Genomic DNA, 24,479 nt, shown 5'->3' with positions numbered 1-24,479 from the left:
ACACACATTAGGCAGTGAGGATACACACATAAGGCAGTGAGTATACACACATAAGGCAGTGAGTATACACACATAAGGCAGTGAGTATAAACACATAAGGCAGTGAGTATACACACATAAGGCAGTGAGTATACACACATAATTCAGTGAGTATACACACATAAGGCAGTGAGTATACACACATAAGGCAGTGAGTATACACACATAAGGCAGTGAGTATACACACATAAGGCAGTGAGTATACACACATAACGCAGTGAGTATACACACATAACTCAGTGAGTATACACACATAAGGCAGTGAGTATACACACATAAGGCAGTGAGTATAAACACATAACTCAGTGAGTATACACACATACGGCAGTGAGTATACACACATAAGGCAGTGAGTATACACACATAACGCAGTGAGTATACACACATAACGCAGTGAGTATACTCACATTAGGCAGTGAGGATACACACATAACGCAGTGAGTATACACACATAAGGCAGTGAGTATACACACATTAGGCAGTGAGGATACACAGATAACGCAGTGAGTATACACACATAAGGCAGTGAGTATACACACATAAGGCAGTGAGTATACACACATAAGGCAGTGAGTATACACACATAACGCAGTGAGTATACACACATAAGGCAGTGAGTATACACACATAATTCAGTGAGTATACACACATTAGGCAGTGAGGATACACACATAACGCAGTGAGTATACACACATAAGGCAGTGAGTATACACACATAATTCAGTGAGTATAAACACATAACGCAGTGAGTATACACACATAAGGCAGTGAGTATACACACATAAGGCAGTGAGTATACACACATAAGGCAGTGAGTATACACACATAAGGCAGTGAGTATACACACATAAGGCAGTGAGTATAAACACATAAGGCAGTGAGTATACACACATAAGGCAGTGAGTATACACACATAAGGCAGTGAGTATACACACATTAGGCAGTGAGGATACACAGATAACGCAGTGAGTATACACACATAAGGCAGTGAGTATACACACATAAGGCAGTGAGTATAAACACATAAGGCAGTGAGTATAAACACATAACTCAGTGAGTATAAACACATAACGCAGTGAGTATACACACATAAGGTAGTGAGTATACACACATAAGGCAGTGAGTATACACACATAAGGCAGTGAGTATACACACATAAGGCAGTGAGTATACACACATAAGGCAGTGAGTATACATGCATAAGGCAGTAAGTAAGCTACTGACTGTTCACCTGTTTTGGTGGGAGGCAAATTATCACTCATCCGTCATGCTGAAGTGTTCAGGTAGAAAGGTCCCTCACACTATCAGTCAGCCAGGCAGAGGAGGAAGCTCGCTGGAGGCCTGCAGTGTCCCTGCTGCCTGCACTGACCATCAGCACCCTGTGTTGACAGTCAATGTAGAGACTCCAGTGACGGACAGCTGACACACAGGGCACTGCAAACGTTGCTTCACTGAAAGAAGCACACGTGCCAGATGCCTATCAGTGGGTTGTCACACATCCTCCTCACATAGCTCAGGACACCCACAGCAGGCAGGAAGCCATCTGTGGCCCTCTCATGTCATAGGAGGAAGGAGGAATTAATCAGTGGGTCGATCTGGGGCTGTGACAGGGTGTTAACATGGGTAGTGGTGGAAGTTGTGCATTATTCAGTAGTTTAACATGCAGTAATAATCACTCAATCAAATGGTAATAATCAACATATGTGCAACACAGTCTCTTAGCACCTCAGCACATTAGATTGAAGGGGGGAGGGACATGAGCTGTTGGGAGCATTCTTGGGTAGTGTCACGGTTAGTGTAGTGGCAGGGTCCAGGTCCAGGGCAGTGTTGGGTAGTGTAGTGGCAGGATCCAGGTCCAGGGCAATGTTGGGTAGTGTCATGGTTAGTGTAGTGGCAGGATCCAGGTCCAGGGCAGTGTTGGGTAGTGTCATGGTTAGTGTAGTGGCAGGGTCCAGGTCCAGGTCCAGGGCAATGTTGGGTAGTGTCATGGTTAGTGTAGTGGCAGGGTCCAGGTGCAGGGCAGTGTTGGGTAGTGTCATGGTTAGTGTAGTGGCAGGGTCCAGGTCAAGGGCAGTGTTGGGTAGTGTCATGGTTAGTGTAGTGGCAGGGTCCAGGTCCAGGTCCAGGGCAATGTTGGGTAGTGTCATGGTTAGTGTAGTGGCAGGGTCCAGGTCCAGGGCAGTGTTGGGTAGTGTCATGGTTAGTGTAGTGGCAGGGTCCAGGTCCAGGGCAGTGTTGGGTAGTGTCATGGTTAGTGTAGTGGCAGGGTCCAGGTGCAGGGCAGTGTTGGGTAGTGTCATGGTTAGTGTAGTGGCAGGGTCCAGGTCCAGGGCAATGTAGGGTAGTGTCATGGTTAGTGTAGTGGCAGGGTCCAGGTCCAGGGCAGTGTTGGGTAGTGTCATGGTTAGTGTAGTGGCAGGATCCAGGTCCAGAGCAGTGTTCGGTAGTTTCATGGTTAGTGTAGCGGCAGGGTCCAGGTCCAGGGCAGTGTTGGGTAGTGTCATGGTTAGTGTAGTGGCAGGGTCCAGGTCCAGGTCCAGGGCAATGTTGGGTCATGTCATGGTTAGTGTAGTGGCAGGGTCCAGGTCCAGGGCAGTGCTGGGTCATGTCATGGTTAGTGTAGTGGCAGGGTCCAGGTCCAGGGCAGTGTTGGGTAGTGTCATGGGTAGTGTCATGGTTAGTGTAGTGGCAGGGTCCAGGTGCAGGGCAGTGTTGGGTCATGTCATGGTTAGTGTAGTGGCAGGGTCCAGGTCCAGGGCAATGTTGGGTAGTGTCATGGGTAGTGTAGTGGCAGGATCCAGGTCCAGGGCAGTGTTGGGTAGTGTCATGGTTAGTGTAGTGGCATGGTCCAGGTCCAGGGCAGTGCTAGGTCATGTCATGGTTAATGTAGTGGCAGGGTCCAGGTCCAGGTCATTGTTTGGTAGTTGTATAGTTAGTGTAGTGGCAGGGTCCAGGTCCAGGGCAATGTTGGGTAGTGTCATGGTTAGTGTAGTGGCAGGGTCCAGGTCCAGGGCAATGTTGGGTAGTGTCATGGTTAGTGTAGTGGCAGGGTCCAGGTCCAGGGCAATGTTGGGTAGTGTCATGGTTAGTGTAGTGGCAGGATCCAGGTCCAGGGCAGTGTTGGGTAGTGTCATGGTTAGTGTAGTGGCAGGGTCCAGGTCCAGGGCAGTGTTGGGTAGTGTCATGGGTAGTGTCATGGTTAGTGTAGCGGCAGGGTCCAGGTCTAGGGCAATGTTTGGTAGTGTCATGGTTAGTGTAGCGGCAGGATCCAGGTCCAGGGCAGTGTTGGGTAGTGTCATTGTAAGTGTAGTGGCAGGGTCCAGGTCCAGGGCAGTGTTGGGTAGTGTCATGGTTAGTGTAGCGGCAGGGTCCAGGTCCAGGGCAATGTTTGGTAGTGTCATGGTTAGTGTAGCGGCAGGATCCAGGTCCAGGGCAATGTTGGGTAGTGTCATGGTTAGTGTAGTGGCAGGGTCCAGGTCCAGGGCAGTGTTGGGTAGTGTCATGGTTAGTGTAGTGGCAGGGTCCAGGTCCAGGGCAGTGCTAGGTCATGTCATGGTAAGTGTAGTGGCAGGATCCAAGTCCAGGGCGGTGTTGGGTAGTGTCATGGTTAGTGTAGTGGCAGGGTCCAGGTCCAGGGCAATGTTGGGTAGTGTCATGGTTAGTGTAGTGGCAGGGTCCAGGTCCAGGGCAATGTTGGGTCATGTCATGGTTAGTGTAGTGGCAGGGTCCAGGTCCAGGGCAGTGTTGGGTAGTATCATGGTTAGTGTAGCTGCAGGATCTAGGCCTAGGGCAGTGTTTGGTAGTGTCATGGTTAGTGTTGTGGCAGGATCCAGGTCCAGGGCAGTGTTGGGTAGTTTCATGGTTAGTGTAGTGGCAGGATCCAGGTCCAGGGCAGTGTTTGGTAGTGTCATGGTTAGTGTAGTGGCAGGGTCCAGGTCCAGGCCTTTGATTGGTAGTTGTATAGTTAGTGTAGTAGCAGGATCAAGGGCCAGGGCAGTGTTGGGTAGTGTAGTGGCAGGATCCAGGTCCAGGTCAATGTTGGGTAGTGTCATGGTTAGTGTAGTGGCAGGATCAAGGCCCAGGGCAGTGTTAGGTAGTTTCGTGGTTAATGTAGTGGCAGGATCCAGGTTCAGGGCAATGTTGGGTAGTTTCATGGTTAGTGTAGTGGCAGGATCCAGGCCCAGGGCAATGTTGGGTAGTTTCATGGTTAATGTAGTGGCAGGATCCAGGTTCAAGGCAATGTTGGGTAGTTTCATGGTTAGTGTAGTGGCAGGGTCCAGGTCCAGGGCAGTGTTGGGTAGTGTCATTGTTAGTGTAGCGGCAGGGTCCAGGTCCAGGTCCAGGGCAATGTTTGGTAGTGTCATGGTTAGTGTAGTGGCAGGATCCAGGTCCAGGGCAGTGTTGGGTAGTGTCATGGTTAGTGTAGCGGCAGGGTCCAGGTCCAGGGCAATGTTGGGTAGTATCATGGTTAGTGTAGTGGCAGGATCTAGGTCCAGGGCAGTGTTGGGTAGTATCATGGTTAGTGTAGTAGCAGGATCCAGGTCCAGGGCAGTGTTGGGTAGTTTCATGGTTAGTGTAGTGGCAGGATCCAGGTCCAGGGCAGTGTTGGGTAGTTTCATGGTTAATGTAGTGGCAGGATCCAGGTTCAGGGCAGTGTCATGGTTAGTGTAGTGGCAGGATCCAGGTCCAGGGCAGTGTAAGCTGAGATCATTGTTACATTCTACCATGACATTGATGAATTCTTGATTCTGCTTGGTTAATAAGAGGTTTCTTTTTAGCTAAGGAAACCCCTTTTAAAATACATTAAGCCTTTTCACACACAAAAAATGTGTGTTACATTGATAGCCTCGTATCAATTCATAAAAAATTGGCTGCCGATAGATCACCCCAATTTGAACTGTAAAACGTAGTTATATTCCCTCTTTTACACACTGGGTCTCGGTTCCAAATTAAAATAAGAGGTATCTACTCTACAGTGGAACTACATCAAATTTCAAAACACAGTAGGTTTATCTCTTAAATCAAAACTTACAACTGGGCTGGACCAAGATCATTGAAGTTCCTGAATAATCTTGACAAAATGGCGTGCAAGAGAGGGTCTGTTTCACATATAAAATCAGCTTTACATTAAACATGGTCTCTTTATTTTCTTAATCTGTATGATTTGAAACTGAAATTTCAACAACATGAAGAACAACCACAGATTTTACGTCAGAAATATTGTTAACTGCGAAAGTGAACCACATAAGTATCGAGTCTGTAGCTAAAAGTACTATTTCCCCCCGACTCAATGCTGAAAGAAGTGTGAAACAACATACCTTTTCGCCTATCAAGGGAAGGATAAAAATGTCAGTTGTCTGCAAGCGATTAGTAACGACCGTGACCTTTTGGATAACTCAAGGGCAGCTAATGTCAGTTTATACTCTACATGGGAGTGGTTTCCCTTCATAGAGTAGAATCTACCTTGCCCAGTGTATTAATGTTGTAAACTGGATGAGCTATGCCGGTATTTCTTTTGGGTAATATTCATGTTAGTGATTTCATCTTCAGTTTATCATTAAAATAATCTACAATTAATACAAGTTGTAGTGAAAAATCAAACCTATTTAAATCTAAAAAGTGGGATGAGGGATGTACGGTTTTAATATATGAATTATAAAAAAATACAAGTATTCATCAAACAAGGAAATACAAAAGATGAGACATTTGAAATTTGTGTAAAATATGATTTAAATAGCAAAAGTAAAATTCACACTTCTTAAATATACTTATCAATGTAATTAATAAACAGTGAATATATATACTAGATAACTGCTTTCTCGAAATATTGTTTATCATTCTTATTTCCCATCCATGAATTCATGAAAATTCCCAGTCTTTCTGTCTTAAACTTTCATGTGAACACAGTTTAACCAGCGCTCTTAAAGGGGCAATGATCTAAAGCAATTCCCCGGGACTGGTTGTTGCCTTTGTTATTGTTTTTTTCCCAGTGAGTACCTGGATGTATAGCAGAAATCTAGACTAGTTCGCGACCTGTGCTGAGCCATTTGTAAGCGCATTAGTCACATTTATGGGTAGCAAAAAGGGCGTATGGTCACATCGATCAACAAAATGAAATACAGTTTTTGAGATGATATCGAAATGTAGGTATCTTTGTGAGTAGCATCGGTAATGGTGACGAAGTTTTGATAAGTCACTTGCTTGGTAATTTTGGGATTTTCGTTTACACTATTTTGACTTGCAACACAAAGTAAATATTTCAGTTGAGCATTGATTTTTTTTAAAGTGACTGTGTGTATATTGTTTTACTGTTAAACTGTGTATCATTTTCAAATCTATTAAACGTCTAAATATTCAGTTATTTTACAAATTGACTGAAAAACATTTCCATCTGTATTATTATGATAACAAATTCCAAACATTTTGATGTTTAATGTCATCACCAAGAGACTGAAAATGTTACGTTGAAAAGTACATTTCTATGTTGTTTGGCTTCTAATCCTACATAATAACCTGTTGTGATGTTTTTAGGCCCTTTTGATTGTCTTAATCAATTTTAGTCAATCTTGACAGATTTTTCAGTCAAAATGACTGAAATATTTACACATTTCATAAATTGCCTGAAAGAATCACATTTTACAAATTGACGGTAATATATACTAGTTTACAAAGGAAAAGGTAACAACAACATCTATCGCGCATTGAAGAATTTCCCAACCAACACGTAGAGGAACAAAGAACGAATCGGTTCAATGCTACAGCAAATGAAGGAAAATAAAATGCAAATACCATAATTACAACCTACCAAATTTATATGTATAATTTTAGGCAGCTTCCTTGTTTGAGGAATGTATCCGTGAACATTCACACAAAGGAACGATATCCCACTCGTCTGCTGCTGTACAAAGAAAATTATTCGATGTCACGTGTCACTTTTGTAACAATCAAATATTATATAAGATATATGTCGTTTCGGGATATTATAACCCGTGATTTTTTCTCAACTGATCACTTAGATTGTTTCAGGTGTTTCACATAGGTGTCAAGTCTCAAGGGTCGGCTGAGAAAGTCCGACGTGACAACTATTTTCATAACGTCCACGGTTCCAAAAAAATACATTGAGTGATAGATACCAATGAGCAACCAATCAACGTATTAACATGCGCCCATTGTCGAAATCTTTATAAGTCACAGTTAACCAATCAGTGTTCAAAAATGCGTAAAACAAATATTGCCTCCAAGTTTATTTAGCTGACCTTGCAGATGGTAGCCCAGTCTCTTGTCATGCTCAGTTGCGTTGCGTATCATCCGGGTACTCACGGGGAAAAACAATAACAAAGGCAACAACCAGTCCCGGGGAATTGCTTTAGATCAGTGCCCCTTTAAATCGTTCACACTTCAGTGAACCCATCCAAACTGAGGTTCAATCCTTAAATAAATAATCCACTATCTTGAAATCCTGCACTCCATGAACACACACATTATCAAATCATCTGAAGTGTATGGAACATTGTCAGCTTTTCATTTCCAAGTTAGCTTTTCTTGTTTGAAATGGAAAGTATATACCTATTTCAGTGAAGCCAATCTACCTGAGGAGTGGCCAGGTGAGCTGATGCTACTGTAGATACAGATACAGTTGAAGGCATTAGGTGCGGTGGACAGGGCTAGATGAGCTAAAACTACTGTAGATGGGGGATACTGTAAAGCAAATAGGTGCAGGTGCACTGGGCCAGGTGAGCTATGCTACTGTAGATGGAGGATATGGTAAAGCATGTAGGTGTTGACGTATGGGGCCAGGTGAGCTATGCTACTGTAGATGAGGGATAGAGTGTGGCAAGTTGGTGTAGATGTATGAGGCCAGGTGAGCTATGCTACTGTAGATGAGGGATAAAGTGTGGCAAGTTGGTGTAGATGTATGGGGCCAGGTGAGCTATCCTACTGTAGATGGGGGATAGAGTGTGGCAAGTTGGTGTAGATGTATGAGGCCAGGTGAACTATGCTACTGTAGATGGGGGATAGAGTGTGGTAAGTTGGTGTAGATGTATGAGGCCAGGTGAGCTATGCTACTGTAGATGGGGGATAGTGTGTGGCAAGTTGGTGTAGATGTATGAGGCCAGGTGAACTATGCTACTGTAGATGGGGGATAGAGTGTGGCAAGTTGGTGTAGATGTATGAGGCCAGGTGAACTATGCTACTGTAGATGGGGGATAGAGTGTGACAAGTTGGTGTAGATGTATGAGGCCAGGTGAGCTATGCTACTGTAGATGGGGGATAGAGTGTGGCAAGTTGGTGTAGATGTATGAGGCCAGGTGAGCTATGCTACTGTAGATGGGGGATAGAGTGTGGTAAGTTGGTGTAGATGTATGAGGCCAGGTGAACTATGCTACTGTAGATGAGGGATAAAGTGTGGCAAGCTGGTGTAGATGTATGGGGCCAGGTGAGCTATGCTACTGTAGATGGGGGATAGAGTGTGGCAAGCTGGTGTAGATGTATGGGGCCAGGTGAGCTATGCTACTGTAGATGGGGGATAGAGTGTGGCAAGCTGGTGTAGATGTATGGGGCCAGGTGAGCTATGCTACTGTAGATGAGGGATAAAGTGTGGCAAGCTGGTGTAGATGTATGGGGCCAGGTGAACTATGCTACTGTAGATGAGGGATAGAGTGTGGTAAGTTGGTGTAGATGTATGGGGCCAGGTGAGCTATGCTACTGTAGATGGGGGATAGAGTGTGGCAAGTTGGTGTAGATGTATGGGGCCAGGTGAGCTATGCTACTGTAGATGGGGGATAGAGTGTGGCAAGTTGGTGTAGATGTATGGGGCCAGGTGAACTATGCTACTGTAGATGAGGGATAGAGTGTGGCAAGTTGGTGTAGATGTATGGGGCCAGGTGAACTATGCTACTGTAGATGAGGGATAGAGTGTGGTAAGTTGGTGTAGATGTATGGGGCCAGGTGAGCTATGCTACTGTAGATGAGGGATAGAGTGTGGTAAGCTGGTGTAGATGTATGGGGCCAGGTGAGCTATGCTACTGTAGATGAGGGGGATAAAGTGTGGTAAGTTGGTGTAGATGTATGAGGCCAGGTGAGCTATGCTACTGTAGATGGGGGATAGAGTGTGGCAAGTTGGTGTAGATGTATGAGGCCAGGTGAGCTATGCTACTGTAGATGAGGGGGATAAAGTGTGGCAAGTTGGTGTAGATGTATGGGGCCAGGTGAGCTATGCTACTGTAGATGAGGGATAGAGTGTGGCAAGTTGGTGTAGATGTATGGGGCCAGGTGAACTATGCTACTGTAGATGAGGGATAGAGTGTGGTAAGTTGGTGTAGATGTATGGGGCCAGGTGAGCTATGCTACTGTAGATGGGGGATAGAGTGTGGTAAGTTGGTGTAGATGTATGAGGCCAGGTGAACTATGCTACTGTAGATGGGGGATAGAGTGTGGTAAGTTGGTGTAGATGTATGAGGCCAGGTGAACTATGCTACTGTAGATGGGGGATAGAGTGTGGCAAGTTGGTGTAGATGTATGAGGCCAGGTGAACTATGCTACTGTAGATGGGGGATAGAGTGTGGTAAGTTGGTGTAGATGTATGAGGCTAGGTGAACTAATGACACTGTAGATGGGGGATAGAGTGAAGCAAGTAATTGGAAATGCATCAGTCCAGTTGAGCAAAGCTGCTGTAGTTGGGGTAACGATGAGGCAAGTAGATGTTTTGGTACAGATGCATGAGGCCAGGTGAGCTAATGCTATAACTAGGTAGTATAACATCCAACTCAGTCATTCATGCACTCACTGAAATTTACAAGATTTGAGACTTTGCTTCTGTAGGCAACAATATGAAATGCAACAAACAATTATGTTTTTTCCCCATTAATTTCCAAACTGATTGAACAAAACAGGATGAACATGTATATTATGATATAACCATGCTTAATTTGCAATGATAAGATATACATATCACTGATACTACCATTATGAAAGTTTACTGAGAACTGTGTATGAGCAGGTATCACAGATGACAGTGCACAATTTAGTGTATTTACTTTGCTCCCATCTTCAGCACTAGCATATACATTGGGGCATCAAGTGATTACTTATACCCAACAATAGCTACACCATGGTGAGGGACTAGGGTTTATTTGTATAGGTACATAATACTCCTCCCCCTGATGACTGACTTGTGTTGACAGTCACTGCTCACTCCTCCAGCTGGCAGCACTTCTTGAAGCTGGGGCCTTGGCCATGGAAGCTATCTTTAGACAAACTCTTTATACTCATCAACAACCAAGGCATGACAAATATTTACTAGCAACCACTTATTGCCAGCAAGCCCAGCCCTGTGTTTCATAAAAGTACTGTGTGAATACAGAAGGAATTACTCAAGCTAGACTGTTCTTGATCCCAGTAGGCTGTTTACATGCCCGTTGTCATGTGCTTACACACTGTTTGCAGACCACAGCTGCTGGATCAAATGGTCAGATGTGATTTGAACACTTACTGACACTCCTACAGGTTGTTGGGAGAGTGACTAACAGTCTAGTCACAATTGGGATTATGTCTCATCCTAGTCTTAGTTGGGAATACGTCTCAGACTTATATAAGTCTAAGTAGGGAATATGTCTCACACTGGTCTTAGTAGGGAATACATCTCACACTAGTCTTAGTAGGGAATACATCTCACTTTAGTCTTATGCCCCCATTTCACTACGACCACGAATATCCCAAATCAACCCTGAATAGGAAATTTTTCATGTTCATTGATAAATCTCGATCATTTCTTGAAGTTCTTAAATGAATCTTATTTGATTCCCAAACATTCGTACAGTTCATGGGAGTTCGTCCATTTGGCGAGAAAGTTACTGTTTGTCAAAAACTTTCGTGGAAGGGTCCCCAAATTGCAATTTCGTGGCTGTATCATAATCCATTCGTAATTACTTCCATAACAGCTTCCTAATTGATTTTTTTTAATTCTTTGCTATACTTAGCAATTTGTGGCTCCCAAAATTTCTTGTCCTCAACCCAAAAACATCCCGAAACCGCCATGAATGTCCTAAGTCAACTACGAATCATGTAAGAATGAAGTAAGTAAGAACAACATTCAGCATATTCGTAGGTGATTCTTACAATTTGTGCATGATCCGTAGATGAATCTTGTAATTTGTACATGTTTCTTAACCCATTCCTGGCATTCTTCATACTTTTCAGCCCGATTAGCCACGAAGGTTTGCATTATTGGCAGAATCATCACGAATTTCCGATTTCCGTCTTAAACCAGTCTTAGAAGGGACTATATCTCACTCTAGTCTTAGTAGGGGATTCATCTCACTCTTGTTTGTCTTAGTAGGGAGTATGTCTCAATCCAGTCTTAGTTGGGAATATGACTCAGATTTATATAAATCTAAGTAGAAAATACGTCTTAATCCAGTTTTAGAAGGGAATATATCTCACTCTTGTCTTAGGGAATACATCTCACTCTATAGTTTTAGTAGGGAATAAATACATCTAACACTAATTTTAGGATATAAAGAATATGTCTCAGACTAGCCGGAGTTGTTAAACACTTCACTCTGGTCGTAGTTAAAAATATGTATATTTCACAGCCTTATAAGTCACAAGCATGTATGTCCCTACATAAGTGCAATAATCTTGAAAGTGATGTTCATTTCCATTTCAGCTCACATCACCTCTATTCCCTCTTCTACCCTGTTACAGAGTAGATATATTCCCTCTTCTACCCTGTTACAGAGTAGATATATTCCTTCTTCTACCCTGTTACAGTGTAGATATATTCCCTCTTCCACCCTGTTACAGTGTAGATATATTCCCTCTTCTACCCTGTTACAGTGTAGATATATTCCCTCTTCCACCCTGTTACAGTGTAGATATATTCCCTCTTCTACCCTGTTACAGTGTAGATATATTCCCTCTTCTACCCTGTTACAGTGTAGATATATTCCCTCCTCTACCCTGTTACAGTGTAGATATATTCCCTCTTCTACCCTGTTACAGAGTAGATATATTCCCTCTACCACCCTGTTACAGTGTAGATATATTCCCTCTTCTACCCCGTTACAGTGTAGATATAATCCCTCTTCTACCCTGTTACAGAGTAGATATATTCCCTCTTCTACCCTGTTACAGAGTAGATATATTCCCTCTACAACCCTGTTACAGTGTAGATATATTCCCTCTTCTACCCCGTTACAGTGTAGATATATTCCCTCTTCTACCCTGTTACAGAGTAGATATATTCCTTCTTCTACCGTTACAGAGTAGATATATTCCTTCTTCTACCCTGTTACAGAGTAGATATATTCCCTCTTCTACCCTGTTACAGAGTAGATATATTCCCTCCTCTACCCTGTTACAGTGTAGATATATCCCCTCTTCTACCCTGTTACAGTGTAGATACATTCCCTCTTCGGTTAAGATTTTTGGATATGTAACAACTCACACTGGACTCCCTGGACACACTCCATGTGCCTCAACAAAAGTAGACATCCTTAAACATTTACTAGTGAATGATAACAAAATACTGCTGTTAAAAGAAATATGCTATTATGACAGGTAAATATGGTAATGATCAATCATGAAAGCATTTACCCCCCACTGCTCAAACAAATTGCAACACCTGACAATAATACCTCTTCACATGCCAGTAGTTTCATGCTGAGCATGACTTGCAGCATTGCCGTCTAACTGTGCTGTGCTCATCACGTTCAGGCTTCACTAGCCAACACAAGCCTTGCACACAGTAACACACTTACTGTTCAACACGGGCCGTACACACAGTAACACACTTAATGTTCAACACAAGCCTTGCACACAGTAACACACTCAATGTTCAACACAAGCCTTGCTCACAGTAACACACTCAATGTTCAACACGGGCCGTACACACAGTAACACACTCAATGTTCAACACAAGCTTTGCTCACAGTAACACACTCAATGTTCAACACAAGCCTTGCTCACAGTAACACACTCAATGTTCAACACGGGCCGTACACACAGTAACACACTCAATGTTCAACACAAGCCTTGCTCACAGTAACACACTCAATGTTCAACACGGGCCGTACACACAGTAACACACATACTGTTCAACACAAGCTTTGCTCACAGTAACACACTCAATGTTCAACACAAGCCTTGCTCACAGTAACACACTCAATGTTCAACACGGGCCGTACACACAGTAACACACTCAATGTTCAACACAAGCCTTGCTCACAGTAACACACTCAATGTTCAACACAAGCCTTGCACACAGTAACACACTCAATGTTCAGCACGGGCCGTACACACAGTAACACACTCAATGTTCAACACAAGCCTTGCTCACAGTAGCACACTCAATGTTCAACACAAGCCTTGCTCACAGTAACACACTCAATGTTCAACACGGGCCGTACACACAGTAACACACTCAATGTTCAACACAAGCCTTGCTCACAGTAACACACTCAATGTTCAACACAAGCCTTGCTCACAGTAACACACTCAATGTTCAACACGGGCTGTACACACAGTAACACACTCAATGTTCAACACAAGCCTTGCTCACACTAACACACTCAATGTTCAACACAAGCCTTGCTCACAGTAACACACTCAATGTTCAACACGGGCCGTACACACAGTAACACACTCAATGTTCAACACAAGCCTTGCACACAGTAACACACTCAATGTTCAACACAAGCCTTGCTCACAGTAACACACTCAATGTTCAACACGGGCCGTACACACAGTAACACACTCAATGTTCAACACAAGCCATGCACACAGTAACACACTTACTGTTCAACACGGGCCGTACACACAGTAACACACTCAATGTTCAACACAAGCCTTGCACACAGTAACACACTCAATGTTCAACACAAGCCTTGCTCACAGTAACACACTTACTGTTCAACACGGGCCGTACACACAGTAACACAATCAATGTTCAACACAAGCCTTGCTCACAGTAACACACTCAATGTTTAACACGGGCCGTACACACAGTAACACACTCAATGTTCAACACAAGCCTTGCTCACAGTAACACACTCAATGTTCAACACAAGCCTTGCACACAGTAACACACTGACTGTTCAACACGGGCCGTACACACAGTAACACACTCAATGTTCAACACAAGCCTTGCACACAGTAACACACTTACTGTTCAACACGGGCCGTACACACAGTAACACACTCAATGTTCAACACAAGCCTTGCACACAGTAACACACTCAATGTTCAACACGGGCCGTACACACAGTAACACACTCAATGTTCAACACAAGCCTTGCTCACAGTAACACACTTACTGTTCAACACGGGCCGTACACACAGTAACAAACTGAAATGTTCAACACAAGCCTTGCACACAGTAACACACTTACTGTTCAACACGGGCCGTATACACAGTAACACACTCAATGTTCAACACAAGCCCTGCACACAGTAACACACTTACTGTTCAACACGGACCGTACACACAGTAACACACTCAATGTTCAACACAAGCCTTGCTCACAGTAACACACTCAATGTTCAACACGGGCCGTACACACAGTAACACACTCAATGTTCAACACAAGCCTTGCTCACAGTAACACACTCAATGTTCAACACAAGCCTTGCTCACAGTAACACACTCAATGTTCAACACGGGCCGTACACACAGTAACACACATACTGTTCAACACGGGCCATACACACAGTAACACACTTAATGTTCAACACAGGCCGTACACACAGTAACACACTCAATTTCAACACGGGCCGTACACACAGTAACACACTTAATGTTCAACACAGGCCGTACACACAGTAACACACTCAATTTCAACACAAGCCTTGCTCACAGTAACACACTCAATGTTCAACACGGGCTGTACACACAGTAACACACTCAATGTTCAACACAAGTCTTGCACACAGTAACACACTTACTGTTCAACACAAGCCTTGCACACAGTAACACACTGAATGTTCAACACGGGCCGTACACACAGTAACACACTCAATGTTCAACACGGGCCGTACACACAGTAACACACTCAATGTTCAACACAAGCCTTGCACACAGTAACACACTCAATGTTCAACACAGGCTGTACACACAGTAACACACTCAATGTTCAACACAAGCCTTGCTCACAGTAAAACACTTACTGTTCAACACAAGCCTTGCACACAGTAACACACTCAATGTTCAACACGGGCCGTACACACAGTAACACACTCAATGTTCAACACAAGCCTTGCTCACAGTAACACACTCAATGTTCAACACAAGCCTTGCTCACAGTAACACACTCAATGTTCAACACAAGCCTTGCGCACAGTAACATACTCAATGTTCAACACAAGCCTTGCTCACAGTAACACACTCAATGTTCAACACAAGCCTTGCACACAGTAACACACTTACTGTTCAACACGGGCCGTACACACAGTAACACACTCAATGTTCAACACAAGCTTTGCTCACAGTAACACACTCAATGTTCAGCACAAGCCTTGCTCACAGTAACACACTCAATGTTCAACACAAGCCTTGCTCACAGTAACACACTCAATGTTCAACACAAGCCTTGCTCACAGTAACACACTCAATGTTCAACACGGGCTGTACACACAGTAACACACTCAATGTTCAACACAAGTCTTGCACACAGTAACACACTTACTGTTCAACACAAGCCTTGCACACAGTAACACACTCAATGTTCAACATGGGCCGTACACACAGTAACACACTCAATGTTCAACACAAGCTTTGCTCACAGTAACACACTCAATGTTCAACACAAGCCTTGCTCACAGTAACACACTCAATGTTCAACACAAGCCTTGCACACAGTAACACACTCAATGTTCAACACGGGCCGTACACACAGTAACACACTTACTGTTCAACACGGGCCGTACACACAGTAACACACTTACTGTTCAACACGGGCCGTACACACAGTAACACACTTAATGTTCAACACAAGCCTTGCACACAGTAACACACTCAATGTTCAACACGGGCCGTACACACAGTAACACACTCAATGTTCAACACAAGCTTTGCTCACAGTAACACACTCAATGTTCAACACAAGCCTTGCTCACAGTAACACACTCAATGTTCAACACAAGCCTTGCTCACAGTAACACACTCAATGTTCAACACAAGCCTTGCACACAGTAACACACTTACTGTTCAACACGGGCCGTACACACAGTAACACACTTACTGTTCAACACGGGCCGTACACACAGTAACACACTTAATGTTCAACACAGGCCGTACACACAGTAACACACTCAATTTCAACACAAGCCTTGCTCACAGTAACACACTCAATGTTCAACACAAGCCTTGCTCACAGTAACACACTCAATGTTCAACACAAGCCTTGCACACAGTAACACACTTACTGTTCAACACAAGCCTTGCACACAGTAACACACTCAATGTTCAACACGGGCCGTACACACAGTAACACTCTCGATGTTCAACTCAAGCCTTGCTCACAGTAACACACTTAATGTTCAACACAGGCCGTACACACAGTAACACACTCAATTTCAACACAAGCCTTGCTCACAGTAACACACTCAATGTTCAACACGGGCTGTACACACAGTAACACACTCAATGTTCAACACAAGTCTTGCACACAGTAACACACTTACTGTTCAACACAAGCCTTGCACACAGTAACACACTCAATGTTCAACACGGGCCGTACACACAGTAACACTCTCGATGTTCAACTCAAGCCTTGCTCACAGTAACACACTCAATGTTCAACACAAGCCTTGCTCACAGTAACACACTCAATGTTCAACACGGGCCGTACACACAGTAACACACTCAATGTTCAACACAAGCCTTGCTCACAGTAACACACTCAATGTTCAACACAAGCCTTGCTCACAGTAACACACTCAATGTTCAACATGGGCTGTACACACAGTAACACACTCAATGTTCAACACAAGTCTTGCACACAGTAACACACTTACTGTTCAACACAAGCCTTGCACACAGTAACACACTCAATGTTCAACATGGGCCGTACACACAGTAACACACTCAATGTTCAACACAAGCTTTGCTCACAGTAACACACTCAATGTTCAACACAAGCCTTGCTCACAGTAACACACTCAATGTTCAACACAAGCCTTGCACACAGTAACACACTCAATGTTCAACACGGGCCGTACACACAGTAACACACTTACTGTTCAACACGGGCCGTACACACAGTAACACACTTACTGTTCAACACGGGCCGTACACACAGTAACACACTTAATGTTCAACACAAGCCTTGCACACAGTAACACACTCAATGTTCAACACGGGCCGTACACACAGTAACACACTCAATGTTCAACACAAGCTTTGCTCACAGTAACACACTCAATGTTCAACACAAGCCTTGCTCACAGTAACACACTCAATGTTCAACACAAGCCTTGCTCACAGTAACACACTCAATGTTCAACACAAGCCTTGCACACAGTAACACACTTACTGTTCAACTCGGGCCGTACACACAGTAACACACTTACTGTTCAACACGGGCCGTACACACAGTAACACACTTAATGTTCAACACAGGCCGTACACACAGTAACACACTCAATTTCAACACAAGCCTTGCTCACAGTAACACACTCAATGTTCAACACGGGCTGTACACACAGTAACACACTCAATGTTCAACACAAGTCTTGCACACAGTAACACACTTACTGTTCAACACAAGCCTTGCACACAGTAACACACTCAATGTTCAACACGGGCCGTACACACAGTAACACTCTCGATGTTCAACTCAAGCCTTGCTCACAGTAACACACTCAATGTTCAACACAAGCCTTGCTCACAGTAACACACTCAATGTTCAACACAAGCCTTGCTCACAGTAACACACTCAATGTTCAACACAAGCCTTGCACACAGTAACACACTTACTGTTCAACACGGGCCGTACACACAGTAACACACTTAATGTTTAACACAGGCCGTACACACAGTAACACACTCAATTTCAACACAAGCCTTGCACACAGTAACACACTCACTGATCAACACAGTAACACACTCACTGATCAACACAGAAACACGTTCACTGATCAACACAGTAACACACTCACAGTCAACACAGTAACACACTCACTGTTCAACACAGTAACACACTCACTGATCAACACAGTAACACACTCACAGTCTACACAGTAACACACTCACTGTTCAACACAGTAACACACTCACTGATCAACACAGTAACACGCTCACTGTTCAACACAGGTGTACACAGCCACAGTGGTCAACACTGTATGAATGGAAGATTTGAGCCGTCTTGTTTAACAATACATGATGAGGATACCTTCAGCAAGTGACTGCACATTAAACAACAAATTGACAGTTGTGTGCCTGGTCAACAGTGACTGAGCAAGTGGGGGGGTTGTTGGTTGGGTGGGTATCGGGTTACTCAGAGCTGGTAGTCAGGCTGGACTGGTGTTTCTATGTGACCTGTGACCTCTATCCCTAACACACTGTCACAATACCACTACAACAACCCTGGTGGCAACTGTATACCTCAGACCAACATGTTGAGATATGGGTGGTGAAAGGCAATGTTCTTACCTGATACAAGAGCTTGTAATTAGATATTCATATATATATCTCCTTGTGTCAGTGGGAGCAACCAAGTGGGCCGGCATGTGACCTTAGATCTAACACAGCTAAATGTTCCCACTAAGTCACAGCATGCCTCTAGCGTATGCATGGCTCTTTATAATGTCCATTATTTATAACAATAGGGCCAATGGATTACTATAAAAAGACTTTGAGAAAGCAGGGACCATGTCAAAAGCCCATAACACATTACTACCTGGTGTCATTGAGTGCAACAGGACTAGGAGCAGCTGTCCATGGGGCCCTGCTGTCCCAAGCCACACTTGACATGCCTGTACGTCAACTCCTGCCCCCACTCACCCTTTAAACACCTGTAAGTCAACTCCCGTCCCCACCCACACTTTACACCCCTGTAGGTCAACTCCTGTCTCCACTCACACTTGACATGCCTGTACGTCAACTCCTGCCCCCACCCACACTTCAAACACCTGTAAGTCAACTCCCGTCCCCACCCACACTTTACACACTTGTAGGTCAACTCCTGTCTCCACACACACTTTACACACCTGTACGTCAACTCCTGTCCCCACCCACACTTGACATGCCTGTACGTCAACTCCTGTCTCCACACACACTTTACAAACCTGTACGTCAACTCCTGCCCCCACCCACATTTTACATGCCTGTAAGTCAACCCCTGTCTCCACCCACACTGCTCTATGTCAACTCCTGTCTCCACTCACACTGCTGTATGTCAACTCCTGTCTCCACCCACACTGCTGTATGTCAACTCCTGTCTCCACCCACACTGCTGTATGTCAACTCCTGTCTCCACCCACACTGCTGTATGTCAACTCCTGTCTCCACCCACACTGCTGTATGTCAACTCCTGTCTCCACCCACACTGCTGTATGTCAACTCCTGTCTCCACCCACACTGCTGTATGTCAACTCCTGTCTCCACCCACACTGCTGTATGTCAACTCCTGTCTCCACCCACACTGCTGTATGTCAACTCCTGTCTCCACCCACACTGCTGTATGTCAACTCCTGTCTCCACCCACACTGCTCTATGTCAACTCCTGTCTCCACCCACACTGCTGTATGTCAACTGCTGCCTCCACTCTCACTGCTGTATGTCAACTGCTGTCTCCACCCACACTGCTGTATGTCAACTCCTGTCTCCACCCACACTGCTCTATGTCAACTGCTGTCTCCACCCAAACTGCTCTATGTCAACTCCTGTCTCCACCCACACTGCTGTATGTCAACTCCTGTCTCCACCCACACTGCTGTATGTCAACTGCTGTGTCCACCCACACTGCTCTATGTCAACTCCTGTCTCCACCCACACTGCTGTATGTCAACTCCTGTCTCCACCCACACTGCTGTATGTCAACTGCTGTTTCCACCCACACTATAGATGTACTATTAGAGTGGTACTATAGATGTACTATGGGTGTTCTTCTCTAGATTTACTAATGATGTTGTACTATAGATGTACTGTGGGTGTTGTACTGTAGATGTTCTATTAGTTTTGTACTATAGATGTACTATTAGTGTTGTACTGTAGATGTACTATGGGTGTTGTACTGTAGATGTACTATGGGTGTTGTACTATAGATGTACTATGGGTGTTGTTCTATAGATGTACTATTGGTGTTGTACTATAGATGTACTATGGGTGTTGTACTATAGATGTACATTTAGTGTTGTTCTATAGATGTACTATTGGTGTTGTTCTATAGATGTACTATTAGTGTTGTACTATAGATGTACTATTGGTGTTGTACTGTAGATGTTCTATTGGTGTTGTTCTATAGATGTACTATTGGTGTTGTACTATAGATGTACTATGGGTGTTGTACTATAGATGTACTATTGGTGTTGTACTATAGATGTACTATTGGTGTTGTTCTATAGATGTACTATTGGTGTTGTTCTATAGATGTACTATTAGTGTTGTACTATAGATGTACTATTGGTGTTGTACTGTAGATGTTCTATTGGTGTTGTTCTATAGATGTACTATTGGTGTTGTACTATAGATGTACTATGGGTGTTGTACTATAGATGTACTGTGGGTGTTGTACTATAGATGTACTATTAGTGTTGTACTATAGATGTACTATTGGTGTTGTTCTATAGATGTACTATTGGTGTTGTACTGTAGATGTACTATTAGTGTTGTTCTATAGATGTACTATTAGTGTTGTTCTATAGATGTACTATTAGTGTTGTACTATAGATGTACTATTAGTGTTGTACTGTAGATGTACTATTAGTGTTGTACTGTAGATGTACTATTAGTGTTGTTCTATAGATGTACTATTAGTGTTGTACTATAGATGTACATTTAGTGTTGTTCTATAGATGTACATTTAGTGTTGTTCTATAGATGTACATTTAGTGTTGTACTATAGATGTACATTTAGTGTTGTTCTATAGATGTACATTTAGTGTTGTACTATAGATGTACATTTAGTGTTGTTCTATAGATGTACTGTTAGTGTTGTACTATAGATGTACATTTAGTGTTGTTCTATAGATGTACATTTAGTGTTGTTCTATAGATGTACTATTAGTGTTGTACTATAGATGTACATTTAGTGTTGTTCTATAGATGTACATTTAGTGTTGTACTATAGATGTACATTTAGTGTTGTTCTATAGATGTACATTTAGTGTTGTACTATAGATGTACATTTAGTGTTGTTCTATAGATGTACATTTAGTGTTGTTCTATAGATGTACTATTAGTGTTGTACTATAGATGTACATTTAGTGTTGTTCTATAGATGTACATTTAGTGTTGTACTATAGATGTACATTTAGTGTTGTTCTATAGATGTACATTTAGTGTTGTACTATAGATGTACATTTAGTGTTGTTCTATAGATGTACATTTAGTGTTGTACTATAGATGTACTATTAGTGTTGTACTATAGATGTACATTTAGTGTTGTTCTATAGATGTACTATGGGTGTTGTACTATAGATGTACTATGGGTGTTGTACTATAGATGTACTATTAGTGTTGTACTATAGATGTACTATGGGTGTTGTACTATAGATGTACTATGGGTGTTGTACTATAGATGTACTATTAGTGTTGTACTATAGATGTACTATTAGTGTTGTACTATAGATGTACTATTAGTGTTGTACTATAGATGTACATTTAGTGTCGTACTATAGATGTACTATGGGTGTTGTACTATAGATGTACTATTGGTGTTGTTCTATAGATGTACTATGGGTGTTGTACTATAGATGTACATTTAGTGTTGTTCTATAGATGTACTATGGGTGTTGTTCTATAGATGTACTATTGGTGTCGTACTATAGATGTTGTACTAAGGATATGTACTTAGGATGTTGTAATATATATGTTGTACTATAGATGTTGAACTCTAAATGTTATGTAAAAGATGTCCTACTACATGTTCTCCTATGATGCTATATATCTGTTTTGAGGCACTGGGGGATGCATGCATATTGTTGGTGATAAGGAACAGAGAAGCTGTGAAGAACTCAGTGTAGAACACATGGCATTCTCCCAATACTCATGCCCAATGCCACGTTAAAACCTTTGGCTTTTACGGTGAGTTTTTGTTGAAAGAAAAGCAAACAACATGAGCAACCAGCCAAACTTTGGGCAGGCCACACATGCTAACAAAAGTTTTGTGCTTGTTTATCTTATTCAATTAGGCACAAACCCTTTAAGAAGCAAACCTCGGGAATTCCTCTTGTTTACAATGAGCTTGACAACAAACACAACAGATCTATGAAAATAGTCCAACAGCTTGAAGCTCACCTGGTACAATCGGTTTACATTCATAAACAGTGGGAAGTTCTATGAAGTAGTACCTTCAACCATTGGTAAGACATATTCGACTGCTATGGAGATTTCAAATGCTTGAAATATACTGTTTCACATGGGAGAATTCCTGACATCAATGTAAACAGTCCTTTCAGAGCACTAAAACTTGAGCACCCTGTGGAAGTTTCTATACATGTTGTGATGGATCACTTGCTGGCCAACTCTGACACCTGGTTAATTTCAGACCTCAGCCACGAATCACTTGATACAGACTTCCCATTAAGTTTTAATACATAGTTACATGTTTGCAATATGAAAATAATGAAAAAACAATATATTATTTTGTTTAACACGTTATCTTAGTAAAAATGCCAAGAGGTAAGATGCACAAAGAAGAAATAACAATGTCAAGGTTGATTTGATGTTAAATATTTATTGACAAAATCAAGCAACATTAAACAGATTGTTTGTATATAAATATGGTAGGCCCCATGGCCACACGAAAATATATTTTGTCTGATCTCTGGAATGAATGAGTGGAGCAGTACAGTGCACAACATCTACTTTTCTGCCAGACAGATTATTGCGGGCACTCCCGATAGACATTGCTAATTTTCATGCAACACCAGACATAAATCGTCACAATGTGCATCAAGCTCAAAGCAGTGTATGCTTTACTTGAAATTGTTGCTCAAATACACTTTTGATCTGTCGCAGAATGCAAACAAACATGTTTGAAAAGAGAAAGCATACGATCACTCTCATTTTTGTATTGTAGTAATACAAGCAACGTGGCATTACAAAGGTTCAGAGCATCAAGAACAAACCACACATTCTGCTGAAAAATCATCAATTATGTGTTCACTGTGAGCATCATCAGATTGTTGTCACTTACAACCTTGAAAATTGTCCTACAAATGAGAGTAGCCCCCTTAGGACCAAGTGGCCAGTTGTTTGAAATCAAACAATAGTTATCATTGTTTATAATTCTATCTCTATCACATCATATACCTAAATTCCTGTTTGGCTGTCAATCACACTGTAAAATTACTTAAAGTCCCCTTCACTTCCAACAAATCTAATAGTTGTGAGGATAACCCTATCCTTTGCAGGAAGCGCAACTGTGCATGCACAAGGCGGGAAAACATCACTTCTTTCAACCCTTTCAACCATAATTCTAATACACTAGATGCAGATTATTAGGGAGGTGGGAGGGACTAATTCCTGATGAAATAGAGGTAGTACTCTTAGAATTATACACAATGATAGCTATTGTTTGATCATTCCTTTAAATACCCTACCTCTATTAAATCATAGCCAAAATACACCAGAGGGACCAGTGGGATCTGACATCTAGTATCCCTTGATAGTTGTCAGCAGTGAAATGGGAAAAGAGCTGAAGTATATTGCCTGATATTTGTTCTAGATTTACTAGACTGGCATATAGATTACGTCACTCCTTTTACTATGACATCAATGTTTCGAAACCTTGCAGTGGTACATGTCATATCCTGACGTTACTTCCGCTTCTGACATCACTCCTTCTGAAGTCACTCTATGACATCACTTCCGGTTATGTCAATACTTTCTGACATCACTATCGGTTCCGAGTGAGTGAGTGAGTGAGTATGGTTTTACCGTTACTTTTACGCCACTTTTAGCAATATTCCAGCAATATTACGTCGGGGGACACCAGAAATGGGCTTCACACATTGTACTCATGTCGGGAACTGAACCCGGGTCTTCGGCATGACAAGCGAACGCTTTAACCACTAGGCTACCCAAACGCCCTATCGGTTCTGAAGTTCACTATGACGTCACTTCTTGTTTTATATCTCTTACAACGTCACTTCCTGTTTGTATTACGAATGACTTCTTCTGTCCAACATAATATCGACCCTTACCACTTCTAGTTCTCATAGATAGGGAAAAGTGAAGCGGTGAAGAACTCAGTGTAGAACACATGGCATTCTCCCAA

The 24,479-nt window shown here is 42.8% G+C and overlaps 4 protein-coding genes across 6 annotated transcripts in view; all 4 read right to left on the bottom strand.

Moving 5' to 3' along the window:
* Positions 1-24,479, bottom strand: part of LOC139461030 (hydroxysteroid 11-beta-dehydrogenase 1-like protein) — a 136,786-nt gene that overhangs the window by 40,884 nt on the left and 71,423 nt on the right. Inside the window, exon 1 of one of the 3 annotated variants that reach the window (XM_071242520.1) lies at positions 18,689-18,805. The exons of 1 other annotated variant lie outside the window; for it this stretch is intronic. The gene's annotated coding sequence lies outside the window, so the exon portion shown is untranslated. Of the gene's footprint in view, positions 1-1,270; positions 1,482-18,688; positions 18,806-24,479 lie in introns of those variants that run through there. One more of the 3 variants, XM_071242519.1, reaches the window with a different exon arrangement.
* LOC139460247 (uncharacterized) lies at positions 1,758-2,543 on the bottom strand. The gene has a single exon (XM_071241756.1). It carries the CDS (start codon positions 2,541-2,543, stop codon positions 1,758-1,760), a length of 786 nt encoding a protein of 261 aa, XP_071097857.1.
* LOC139460246 (uncharacterized) lies at positions 2,910-3,542 on the bottom strand. Its single transcript, XM_071241755.1, has one exon. It carries the CDS (start codon positions 3,540-3,542, stop codon positions 2,910-2,912), a length of 633 nt encoding a protein of 210 aa, XP_071097856.1.
* On the bottom strand, positions 3,738-4,766 carry LOC139460245 (uncharacterized). Its single transcript, XM_071241754.1, has one exon. It carries the CDS (start codon positions 4,764-4,766, stop codon positions 3,738-3,740), a length of 1,029 nt encoding a protein of 342 aa, XP_071097855.1.

Source organism: Haliotis cracherodii, unplaced genomic scaffold (genome assembly GCF_022045235.1).
Source record: "Haliotis cracherodii isolate W230 unplaced genomic scaffold, xgHalCrac1.p SCAF_14, whole genome shotgun sequence".
Taxonomy (NCBI): Eukaryota; Metazoa; Mollusca; class Gastropoda; order Lepetellida; family Haliotidae; genus Haliotis; species Haliotis cracherodii.
Note: the sequence above shows the minus strand (reverse complement) of the source record. Positions and strands in the feature narration are given on the sequence as shown.